The sequence below is a fragment of the Typopeltis vanoorti genome, chromosome 22 (genome assembly GCF_054136105.1).
Source record: "Typopeltis vanoorti isolate ZY-2024b chromosome 22, IOZ_Tvanoo_1.0, whole genome shotgun sequence".
Lineage (NCBI taxonomy): Eukaryota > Metazoa > Arthropoda > Arachnida > Uropygi > Thelyphonidae > Typopeltis > Typopeltis vanoorti.
In genome coordinates this window covers 22,122,228-22,135,749 of record NC_143570.1, presented here as the reverse complement: position 1 = coordinate 22,135,749, position 13,522 = coordinate 22,122,228, and the positions used below count along the sequence as shown (strand labels likewise).

Sequence of the window (13,522 nt, the reverse complement as noted above, 5' to 3'; positions counted from 1 at the left end):
TACTTCAAATTAGTACTTAAGAAGTAAATTTTGTGTTGTATTTTGAATTCATATATCTTTAAACATTATAAAATAAAGCATGCAAAAAAAAAATACATCCCATTCTCTTACCATTAAGGTGGTGAAAGAATTGGAAGATATGTCAAATTAGATGGAATTTACTGTATATAATTATTATGAAATACCATGAGAACTCCTTTACTTACCCCAGGAAAGAATGCTCCTCAAATGACATTTTTTGAATAGTTTACATAATAGAATATGTTTAAACAAGAATTCAAATAAAATATCTGAAAAATACTTACCTTCAAGTTATAATTTGTTTTAGCCATCCAGGCAAGCAAAACAGATGCAAAAAGATCTCCAGTTCCTAAAAAGGATGAAGGAAGACGTGGAATTTGAAGCTTTACAGCAGTTCTTTTACCACCTAAATTTAATAATACAGGTGAATACAGAAAAAAAGCAAGAAACATTAAAAACATTAAACATAATAAAAGAATAATGTTTCAAAAACAAAAAATGCACTTCTCAAGAATTTCCAATTACAGGAAAACATAAAGTCAGAGGAAATCACAATGTATTGATTAGAATTTTTTTTTGCATCTATTATCCTAATAAGGTGGATACATGCAATGATACCTGAAGTACTCTAGGAATAGAGATAAACAGAAAACAATAAGTCAACATCAGGCATGTAGCAAAACAGCAAAATCCACATCAGTGTTGGATGAAAGACTAACAGGACTGCAAATTCCAATGGACATATTACAATTTGTCAAATGACTATGCAGGACAACCACGGACTGAAAGGGAATGTAACTGAGTGTACCATGTATTGTCCTGAATGAGATAACAGTATAGACTTATCTGCTTCAGGATACTATGCTCACGAAAAACAGGCTACTGCAGCTAAATTTAGTGGTGAGGAATATCCACTGGAACACCAGAGGACCAAATAAAGGTAACAAGTTAATCACTTTCTCTTATTTCATGCAAACTGAAGGACAAGGTTATAGAAAGCAGCATCATTTTGCTAGGTATCGACACAGTCTTGTTATAAATATTGTTACAACTTTCACACGCTAAAGTGCTGCCCACAGAATTTCGTGAGCCAGGTTCCATTAGTGGCACTGTGCAAAGCCAGCATTCGTGTATATCAGTGGAGAGAGAGAGAGAGTTGTGTAGCTGTACAGGTTAACATGCAGTGGGGAGATTATGAGAACTGTGCAGCCATTTTAAACGTGCTGAAAACACTCAGGATCAGTAGGATGTTTGTGTATTGGACTATAACCGTCAGATACTTTGTATAATGATATGGAAGAAGTATCTGACCACCAATGAACAGATCGACCATGCTGCATTAGGATGCAACAGTTTGTGAGGACTGTGAAGGCATGCCTCAGGCATAATCCCATGAGAATGCATGAATGACCTGAGGGTGATGTGCCTACAGGACACTTCCTAACACCACAGACTTATGCAGCAGACGGTGATAAAATCAAAAGCACCTTCTCCAGCGGCACATGTACAACACACACAGAGATACCTTCTTCACAGATGAGAAGATTTTCACCATTGAAGAGTTGTTTAACCTCCAACTTTCGAACAATAGGATTGGCACAACATGTGCCATCTCTGAGGCGTGATGACCGTCAGTTTGGTATGTGTGTCGGGGGTGACAACAGGGAGTATTCAAGTTGCATTTCTGAGAGAAAGGCGGGCAAAACCTCTGCCAAAGTCAAGACACCGTGCTGGAACACGTGGTATGATCCCTGAACAACACCTTCCATTGCCTATGTGAAACACACCGGAAGAGGACCACACAACAGTGGTTGGAGATGAATGTGCCTAACCACATATCACCATCTGAAAGTCCCAATCTGAATCTGTTGATTCAGATCAGGGATAATCTGCAAGAAACAACACCCCAGCATTGCTAGCCTGAAGGTGGATGTGGAGCGAGCAGTGGCAGCATTTCTGTTGGATGTTGCGTGTGCAACCATTGACATGTGGCCTCCAACACTTCAGGCATACATGAAAGTGAAAGGGGGACATTTCAAACATTGAGTGCTACAATATGCATGGCATACATGTGGTTTGAATGTGCTGAAAGTTAAATGATTTATTGATAGATTACAGGTTTAGGCACTGTTCTAGTTGTAACAGCATTCAGTTCTTGCTGAATGGTGCAGCCTAACTGAACACATCATTGCTGATTAAATACACAGATTCATGTTGACCATTTATCTGACATGAACACTTCCAAAAGGATGATTCACCACAGCATAGGGATGTCATCCAGGAATGGGTACATGAACATAATAACTTGACTTCAATGACCTAGTCCCATTTTAATCTCTGGATTGGAACAGACAGAGTTCCATATCTTGGTGTATCAAAATTGTTCAGAAGACTAATCGTGGCAGTAGTTAAAACAAATATTCAGTGTATCTTATTATAGTTACATGGAACGGTCTGCTGAGATAAGCATTTCTGAAACGTAAGGATTATATTTACGTCAATAAATCTGGTCCTGCTAAACATGGGGCTTTAACTACTTGGATTTTTCTTAGTAGTGTTAGACCTTGAATGAGGACTCTTTCAACAAAAGAATCATTCATTCAAGATTTAACAAGAACACAATAATAAGTAATAAAATACTTGTACTATTAGCAAAGCAAGCATATTATATGAAAGAACATGTCACATTTTTACCTTAGTAAGAAGTAAAAATAGAAGAAGGATGTATGTCTAAACATAAATATATTGTTTAAAATGTTAATGTTAAATTGTACTCTATACAAGAACGTGTATCTAAGTGCTAATAAAAGTCCAAGGGTTGCTAGTTGCTAGCTGGCCACCACCAATGACGTAAACCCCGAGGCAGAGGAGTTCATGGAAAGCGAACGGAACTCGCATTCCACGAAAAGAGTGCTCATCGAGGAGAGAGGTATGACGCCACTTCGTAAGAGCGAATAGGAAGGCGCCGCGAATAAGATTCGAATGCGGAAGGAGGGCGCTGTGACAGAGGATAAATACGAGTTCACACGTGTTTGAACCCCATGTTTTTTTTTTTTTTTCCTGTTTTCTCATGCAGACCAGCGATGCTGATGACTGGATCAAAGAAGCTTGATGATGGCGAGCTGCAACCTTTTTCCCAATGTTGACTAACGCAAGTCGGACAAGGTTACACGTGAGATGACGGCAGTTCTCCAAATTGGGCCATCGGTAAAGGTTTCGCCGATGTTGAGATAGCAAAAGGATTCCTTTTGATGGAGGTCGAGCTAGCGACAACAACCCATGAGATGAGTGAGTGTCCAGCAAAGAAAAGTGGCCATTTCGTAACAAACACGTGACTTCCACGTGACAGCAATCTACGGTAGCAGAAAGATATCCCCCTCGTAAAGGACGGATGAAAGAACCACGACATCTTCACGTCGAGATGGTAAAGTACTGAAACTTTTCTTACCTATGTAATAATTAACTTTAGAGGAAAGAAGGGACAAGATTATGACTAGGAAGAAAAGGAACTTTAAAGTAACTTTGTGCTCAGTGATTTAGTGACTGTGTTGGACTGGTAGTCTGCAGTTCTTAATTTAATGTAAAGGAGTCAAAATTGGCAGAAAGTTTAGTTCAGAAATTGATCTTATATTTTGTGCTATGTATGAACCTAATTCACCGATGGAATGTGAATAGTATACTTGTCAGTTTGAATATTTCTTATTTGCTTAACTAGTGATTTAGTAATGATTTCAATGATTTGCCTTTGACATGTTAAACTTAATTGTAATCTCTTTAGTCATTTAATAAATATGTTTTTCTACGTAAGCCTGAGTTTTGTCTGAGCATGAGACTGATTTTACCCTCATAAAATTACGGACCTATGCATAAGGGGAATATAAGAGAAGTTAAGAGTAATTTGGCCATGACTGTATGTTGAGATGTCTAAAGCTACTTAATTCCTTTAACAAGGTTAAGTAATATTTAAATTCTGGGAAAATTTCTTAGGACAAGAAATTTCTGTCCTTAGGCTCTGACTGGCGCAGCTGAAACAAACAAATATTGTCAGAGTCCAAAAAGGGGAATGGGCCCCAGAGAATTAGTTTAGATATATTCTTAGTAGGCACAAGAGAAATAATAGTGGAAAAAATATAGAAAAACAATGACGTAACAGTAGAAAATGACAATTATATGTTAAAAAGAGCTGTGAAGAGCTCTGAAGTTTTGAAGATTCAAATTTATAATTATGCATCATCAACTTGACTGTCATAATCAACTATGTAACCATAAAGAAAAAAGTGCTTTTCTTTTCTACTATTTTTCTCTCTCTCTCTGTCTTTTTGTGATAAGAGATTTGGAGAAAAAATACAACAAATTGGATTAATCTGAGTATTATTAATTAAACTAATTTTTAATTAAACTTTGGTAATATCTCTTATGTATTGCATATGTCTCTTATACAATATATAAGAGACATTCTTTCCAAGAGTAATCATCTATTTTTATTTTAATAATGTTTTTGATTAGGATTTTGCTGGCCAGACAGAAAGCCAGAATATCACTTTAAATGATACTTGCACAGTTGGTATTTCTTATAAGTGACCTTTTGATCTATATGTTAATTATAATTAATGAGGAAGAGAGCCTAAAAAAAACAGCTTAGCAACAGACCTTATGAACATCTTCTGCAAGGAATGAACAAATCATCTTGTACAGTACTTGCCTGTGGAGTGTTACCCCAGAAATTGTTTCGTACTTTCCATTTATATCAAGTGAGTAAATTGCAGCATGCACTTCAGTAGAAACCAAAGGTACATAGATAGATAAAAAATCTTTTGTATTTAGAATATATAAGCAACTAATCATTTAGATAATTTCTAGAAGTACTTCTTTTGAATTTGAAATAGAGAACAGGATTTTTATTCAGATGTCTAGTTTCAAAAGAAGAATGAAACTGAATGCAAATAGTAAATAACATCCCCTGGTAATACTAGAGATATACAAAATACTACACAAACAAAACATTGCTTTACTGTAGCAATAAAACAATATCATTTCATAACAAACTATTTAAAAATAACTGATAAGGGAATATTGTTCTCTGAAAGAAAGGTCTTTCTTTCAGAGTTCATTTCTAAAAAATCCAAGATAAGCCTTGCAAATAAGTATAAAATTTGCATTTGAAAACCCGTTGTTTGTGCCCAAGACTATTTCGTATGGAAATCATACCAGAGGATTTAGATTTTTTTTTTTTCATAACTGAAATCAAAAGGTATCATATTGCTGTACAGATGGAAACAGATGAAACTCTGTCCTTTAGTTTAAGATCTTCATCCAGCACAGCACATAAAACCTTTACGAGTTGAATGAATTGATTGATAATTCGATCACATGCAAATTTTTCTTTCTAAAGAATAAGACATCCCCTACTGCTTCATCAAAGCTACTTTTTATTAATAAATTTAGTTTAATCCTTTATCCCTGAAGATACTTGCACCTGAAGTATCTTTAGGACTGAGGTAACTCGTGTTAAAGGTGGACCAAGCTCTCATCAATCCTTGTCTTAGTATCTACCATAATGCAAAGCACATCTCCTTGCGGACATGTATAATGCTATGCATTAAGGGAAGGATCACTACTCAGACCAATTTCGACCTTTACTGAATGTTTAAGTACAGGTCAAACTCCCAAAACTCAGCGTTGTTCCCCTCAGTAACAGGCTCACCCTGCCACTGAGAAGAACTCTCAGAACCGGTTGGCTCTACACCGTGGCAGTTTCACCACACCACCGAGCAGAGCCTCTCATTTGCTCATATCTGATCCAAGGGGTAACAGCAACAGCTGTGCCTCAGTTAACTTTACAGGCTACAGCATTGCCATTCATGACCCCCACACACACACACGCATGCACACCCAGGATCTGGGTGACAGCAACAGCTGAACCTCAGTTAAAACTTCATGGGCTACAGCATTGCCATTCATCACCCAAGCTTCTAACCAGTTTCGACCTTTACTGAGGTCTCATCAGTGGGAGCCAGACCCAGAAGTGGTGATACTAAGGCAGAAGTAATGAAGAAGTCATATTTACCTATAGTAGCTCTTCCCTTAATGCATAGTATTATACATGTCGGCAAGAAGATGTGCTTTGCATTATGGTAAATATGACTTCTTCTTCGAAGACAAGGAGTGATGAGATCCACCTTGGTCCACCTTTACCACAAGTTGCCTCAGTTCTGAAGATACTTCAGGCGCAAACTTTGTTTGCTTACATTTGGATAAAGGATTAAACTAAATTTATTATAGTCTAACCAAGTAGGAAAAAAATTCCAACATTTTTCTTTAAATCTAGAGCAGTGGTTCCCAACCTGTGCTCCACGGAGCCCTTAGGTCTCCACGGCCGCTCCGGAAAATAAAATAAATAAAAATTGAATGAAATTAAAGAATAAGAAAGAAAAAGTAGAATCAATCACTTCACAGTGAATTTTCATAGCGATAACATTGTGATTTCTTAGCGATTCTTCCATGAGTTTTCTGTGCGTGTGAGTGTTTAGCTGTGTAGTTAGTAAGTGTTCATTAATAAAGTGTTGTGTTTTGTTCTGCTCGTACGTTCAAACCCTGAACTACTGCGATACATTTCCCGTAGAAAAACGTTACATTATTGATTGACTCAGGATGCTTTTATTGGTTTTCAAGTAGGTAAGTATTTGTATTTTGTTATAAAATTTTTATTTGCTTTATTTTGTATTCTGGGTTATGAAGGATAAAGTCGGTTATTCTCATATTACTGTCTGATTTTCTTTTAGGCATGGATCGCTGGCTTTAAACAGGTACTTTGAAGATAAAAGATGTTACATTTGAAAAGGAGGACAAACTGCAGCTCACTCCATTAATTCGCCAGATGAGCGAACGACAAAAAAAGATGATAACAAAGCAATGCACTCCAGCATTTGTTTGTCAGAAGAGCTTTCTGCAAAAGAAACCATTTCTGAATCTGCGGTGTCACCTCAATCATTGTTTGCAAAATGCGACAGAAGTGGGGCAGTGGGGGAAAGACTTCCCAATAAAAAATTAAAATACGAAGAAAGTTACTCGAATATGGGATTCACAAAAACAAATGATGGTCGGCCTCTCATACAAAAAGCTTCTTGAATGAAAATAACATCAAGATTCAAGAAAAAATACAGAAAAATATTCAGGCACATCTCAAAACTTTGAAAGACTTGTTTGAACATTATTTTCCAACAGCTCAAGAGAAGGTGCTTGATGACTTTAAATGGGTACTGAATGCGTTCAGCGTGAACAAAAACCACCCAACTTAAACTCAGCAGAATACAAGGTCCTCATAGATTTGACATCTCACAGTGAACTAAAAATCACGTTTCAAAACCAAAGTCTACCTAAGTTTTGGCTGCATTTACAAGATGAATTCAAAATCTTGTCTGAGAAAACAAAATTAGTATTGCTGCCTTTCTCTGTGAAGAACTATATATCTCTGTGAAGCAGGATTCTCCACCTATACAGGTACCAAAACGAAATACAGAAGCTGCTTAAATGCAGAACCAGACATTCGCCTGCCATTATCATCAACTGAACCTAAAATAAGAAAACTGTGCAAAAAAATGCTACAAAAAAAAAATATCACAGGTGTCTCATTAAATGTTTATACGTTATTTCATGTTATGTCTTAATTTAGGCCTATTGTTGCACTTCAGTGCACTCTAGTTAGTAAAATTAAATAGAAATTGTCTTCTATAATGAATAATAAAAATTTCGAATAACGAGTAATGAACGACTATGTATTTGAATTGAATTGGATGTAATGATTAAATTGGAGGAACTGAGTTTATTGTATGGACCTTATTGTAAGACATAGGGTAGGCTATAATAAAATTAGTTTAATCCTTTATCCAAGTGTGAGCAAACAAAGTTTGCGCCTGAAAGTATCTTCAGGACTGGGGTAAGGTGGTACAACACCAGGTCAACTCGTTGCAAAGGTGGAGCAAGCTACCAACACTCCTATCTCAGTATCTCCTATAATGCAAAACACATCTCCTTGCGGATATGTTTAATGTTATGCATTAAGGGAAGGGCCACAACCCAGACTAGTTTCAACCTTTATTGAGGTCTCTTCAGTGGGAGCCAGGCACAAGTGCATTAGTAGGTCATCTCTACCTATAGGAGTTGCAAAATGGCGTGCCACCCTTTTTTTAATAAATTACTCTGGATTTAGAGAAAGATGTTGAAAGTTTATTTTTCACTTGGTTAGAGTATAATAAAATTAGTTTAATCCTTTATCCAAGTGTGAGCAAACAAAGTTTGCACCTGAAAGTATCTTCAGGACTGGGGTAAGGTGGTACAACACCAGAGCAACTCGTTGCAAAGGTGGAGCAAGCTACCAACACTCCTCTAAATCCGGAGTAATTTATTAAAAAAGGGTGGCACACCATTTTGCAACTCCTATAGGTAGAGATGACCTGCTAATGCTTCTGCCTGGTATCTCCACTTGGGCCTGGCTCCCACTGAAAAGACCTCAATAAAGGTTGAAACTAGTCTGGTTTGTGGCCCTTCCCTTAATGCATAACATTAGACATATCCACAAGGAGATGTGTTTTGCATTATAGGAGATACTGAGTTAGGAGTGTTGGTAGCTTGCTCCACCTTCGCAACGAGTTGCCCTGGTGTTGTACCACCTTACCCCAGTCCTGAAGATACTTTCAGGCGCAAACTTTGTTTGCTCACACTTGGATAAAGGATTAAACTAATTTTATTATACTCTAACCAAGTGAAAAATAAACTTTCAACATAGGGTAGGCCTAAGGGGCTCTGTCATAGAAATAGATTCTAAAAAGGGCTCTGCAAGTCACAAAGGTTGGGAACTGCTGATCTAGAGTAATTTAATATAAGGTGGTACACCTTTTAGCAACTCGTATAGGTAATATGACTACTCCATTGCTTCTGCCTTAGTATCACCACTTCTGAGTCTGGCTCCCACTGACGAAACCTCAATAAAGGTCGAAACCAGTCTGGGTAGTACCCCTTTCCTTAATGCATAGCATTATACATGTCTGCAAGATGTGCTTTGCATTATGGGAGATACTGAGACAAGGAGTGATGAAAACCTGGTCCACCTTTACCATGAGTTGCCTCAGTCCTGAAGATACTTCAGGCGCAAACTTTGTTTGCTTACACTTGGATAAAGGATTAAACTAAATTTATTATAGCTAACCAAGTGGAAAAAACTTCCAATACTTTTTATTAAAATTAAATATCATAAGAAAACTTTAGTTGCAGAAATGAATTACTGAAGCATTTCAGGCACCCAGCATATGTTTTGCAACTCTGTACAATTTTGTTGATTCTGTGAATCATGAAGTCTTCTATAATCATACATATATACTTAATTAAGCACAGAAAGCAACCAATTTTCTAATGCACAACTTTTTATAAAGCTAATGCTCAATTTTTTTAAGGACTCGAATAAGACACTACCACTATGATTTTCTATGCATTGAGACACTTTGCAAAAACAGTCAACTTTCACTGTAGTAAACTTCTAAGGGAACACAGGAACAGGTTGGTTATGTGGAAAGCTGCTGTAGTGAATTCATTTTAACAAGCGTTCTATAAGTGAGGATTTGACTGAGAACTTTCCAATGATTGGTTATAGCAGTATTTACTATAATGAAGGTTGAAAGTTTATTTTTCACTTGGTTACACTATAATAAATTTAGTTTAATCCTTTATCCAAGTGTGAGCAAACAAAGTTTGCACCTGAAAATACCTTCAGGACTGGGGTAAGGCAGTACAACACCGGACAACTCGTAGCAAAGGTGGACCAATCTAACATCACTCCTATCTCAGTATCTCCCATAATGCAAAACACATCACCGGTAGTACAACACCATTGCCCGGTGTTGTACTATCTTACCCCAGTCCTGAATATATTTTCAGGCGCAAACGTTGTTTGCTCACACTAGGATAAAGGATTAAACTAAATTTATTATAGTCTAACCAAGTGAAAAATAAACTTTAAACATCTTTCTCTAAATCCAGAGTAATTAAATAAACCGGTGGCACACCTTTTGGCAACTCCTATAGGTAAAGATGACCTCGCCATTGCTTCTGCCTGGCTCCCACTGAAGAGACCTCAATAAAGGTCGAAACTAGTCTGGGTAGTGGCCCTTCCCTTTAATGCATAACATTATACATATCCACAAGGAGATGTGTTTTGCATTATGGGAGATACTGAGGAGTGATGTTAGCTTGGTCCACCTTTGCTACGAGTTGCCCGGTATTGTAATACCTTATCACAGTCCTGAAGATATTTTCAGGTGCAAACTTTGTTTGCTCACACTTGGATAAAGGATTAAACTGAATTTATTATAATGAAGGTTGAATGTACAACTTTTGCACATATTTTAACTCCAAAAAATTCATTCCACAAATACTGACAAATTTCTAAAAATGTACCTGCCTACTTGATGCATATGATACATTATCTGTATTGCTAAACAAATGGCACATAAGTAGAAAGCATAATGTAAAGATTAAATTATGGAATGAATTATGTTAGGTAAAATTTCTTTATCAGCAGAATTTTCTGCTATGTTTTGCAACCATTCTCATTGCACACAGGAAAGATTTTTAAAAAAAAAAAAAGTTGAAATTAAAGTGCATGTTATAATGGATGATATTAATAATGCAGGAAGAGAGCTACATCTGTACACCATTAGAAAAAATAGTTATTAAAAATTAAATCACTTGACACAAAAATGAGGAGTGCTGATTACGATAACCTCCTAAAAACAAGAAAGGTTTCACACAGTTATTTTTGTTATGGTCTGGTCAATAGATATGGACTTCACACCTTTTTTTATAGTCTTCATAATAAGAAACAACGTGTGTGTAAAACTTTACTTTCATCCCAATGAATTTTCCATGTCTAATAAATATGGTATAGCTGGCCAGACCTGACCTAACAGAATTCCATTTCCCATCCGATTTGTGTGTCATCTCCTATCCAGGAGGTTGGCTATGAGTGTAACAACATACGATGACGACCCTATCTCTTCCACATGTCATCGTAAATATTCATGGCTGTAAATCCACGTGTGTTCAGGGGGTCAGCTTGCCTGTTCTGAGGAATGAAAAACCGTGAAGTTTCTGGGTGAAAAACCCTCTACCTTCATATGAGACCAGCTAACTCACCTTTAGTTGAAAGAGGCTATCACGAGTCATGAAGCAGAATAAAACCTTCAGATTCTTCTGAACAAATCTGAGCAGACCAACTGGTCTGCCCATAATGAGAAAGGCCACACATAAACCTGGAATTCTATAAACTTTAGGATAGGAAGGTGGAGGATATTAATCTTTCAAAGTCTAGGAATGAATTTAATTTTGCACTGGACAGAAAGAAACTTGAAGGTTAATCTAGAAAAGGTAATTTTTCTTGTCAAAATAAGCTTTACAGATTGCAGGAACTGTAATGTGGGTCTCCTTTTTCTCCAACTTTGGCCAACTATTATATAGAACATTCTGACAAACATTCTTAACCTTTTCTCTGAAAGTTTTCCTTGTCTGAGCTCTATGAATTTCTGTAGAAAATTAATTCAGTCTATCACAGCATTAAATTTACCCTGGAAGTAGAAGGCAACAGTTGATTCTCTTTCATGATCAGTTGTAATATCTTATGACAACTGAATGGCAGGCTACAGCTCTCTGTATGCAGAAAAGTAACAAATACTAGAATACATCTATGCTACGTTATGTCATTATCCAACTCAGAAGTCAGGTATTATTAAAACTTTAGTACATCATGCACATATTTTATGTTCCACTAGTTCTATTTTGAATAATGAACTGTCTTTTTTTCAGAGCTATCTTCATCTGTAATGGCTACAAGAGCAATTAATCAAAGTAATTGATAATCATGCCAATCATCCAAACCTTCCTTTACAAAACCTTCCTTTGGCATATGGAGTGGAATATGTACTCTATATGCCAAAGATGTTTAAAAAAAAACTTGCTAGATTAAACTTCGAGTTTCTTTCTGTCCAGTGCAGAGATTAAATTTATTTCTAGACTCTCTGAAAGATAAATATCCTCCACTTTCCTATCCTAAAATTTATAGAATTCCAGGTTTATGTAGCCTTTTCTTATCATGGACAGACTGGTTGGTATGTGATTAGTTTAGAAGAATCTGAAGATTTTATTCTGCTCTATGAGTTGTGACAGGGCAGGTCTAGCCAGCTACACTATATTTAACTAGACATGGCATTCAATGAGATCAGACTATACAGAAAAGATTATACTATAGAAAGTCACACCTTTAACTGTACTTCCCAAACCAAGAAGGTAATCATTGTCTCCAAGATCAGAGCTTGTGATAACAACTGTTGGAATTCCTTTGCTATGCAGAACTTGCATGGCTTTTAGGGCATCATTTTCATTATTGATAGTGACATCACTTAAAAGTCTGAAAGGGTTCAAATATTAGCTAAATATAACAACTCTAAATACAAAAGTAACCATGAAAAATTTAAATTAACCCCTATAGTATTCATTCATTATATCACATAAAAACAGTGTAAGAATCTTGTTTATCAAACAAGGCATCAAACTATTTATCAAGCTATCAAACAAAAGTTATTTATATATGTTCTATGTTCTATAATATAGAACATATATAAATATGTTCTATATATGTTCTATGTTCTTAATATAGAACATATATAGAACATATTTATATATGTTCTATATTATATATAAGTTCTATTGGAATTTGTTTGAAAAGAATGCAACATTATGCTTTTCCATGACATCACATTTACTTTACCAAGAATGCAAAATAAGTAGACAAATAAGTAAATAAATAGCTAAGAAGTATTGAAACCAAATCAAATATTATGTTATGTGCATTAAGGGATGTATGTTGTGTATTAATCAGGAGTAGAGTGATTGAACCAAAACATATTTCAAGAATTTATATCTATTTACATGCATTCTTATCAGAATGCATGTAAATAGAAATATGCCATTATGGGCCAGTGGCACTTAATATATAGCCTCTCCTGGTCAAGCCCTGCTTCGTGGTGTGGCCTGTTTTCACTAAAGGGGCTCTGGCAACAGTGAGCAATCTTGCTGCAAAAGGATAACTTCTTAGCTGGAATACCAACTAGATGACCAGGCAGTAAATGACTTTCATCACCCAATGAAATACTTCATTCTTCACTTATTAGGGACCTGAAATGGTTGTTCCGTGTTTGGTTCCTACATAAGGGTTCCTCCGGTTTCTGTCTCCCCTCCACCTAAACCTCCTACATGTAGCGTGAGTGATACCCATCAAGGACATGCCAAACATACTGCAGAGATCCAGTATCCCTCACAATCTTTAAAGGTACATTAGCTTTCATTCCTCACTCTGTTCAAATCTCACACCCCATATTAAAACCATTGTTCTCCAAAAAATATGTAGGGCTGTCCAAGAAAAGCAAATGGCATTTCACAAGTGGCTTGAGACAAA

At 36.3% G+C, this 13,522-nt stretch overlaps 1 protein-coding gene across 1 annotated transcript in view; it reads right to left on the bottom strand.

The window, feature by feature from the left end:
* The window catches only part of Pdxk (pyridoxal kinase), a 185,010-nt gene that overhangs the window by 24,196 nt on the left and 147,292 nt on the right, over positions 1 to 13,522 (bottom strand). The window contains exons 7-8 of the mRNA XM_090411801.1: positions 12,327 to 12,475; positions 306 to 427 (exon numbers count right to left, since the gene is read on the bottom strand). Coding sequence (XP_090267927.1) covers positions 306 to 427; positions 12,327 to 12,475 — 271 coding nt within the window. The remainder of the gene's footprint in view (positions 1 to 305; positions 428 to 12,326; positions 12,476 to 13,522) is intronic.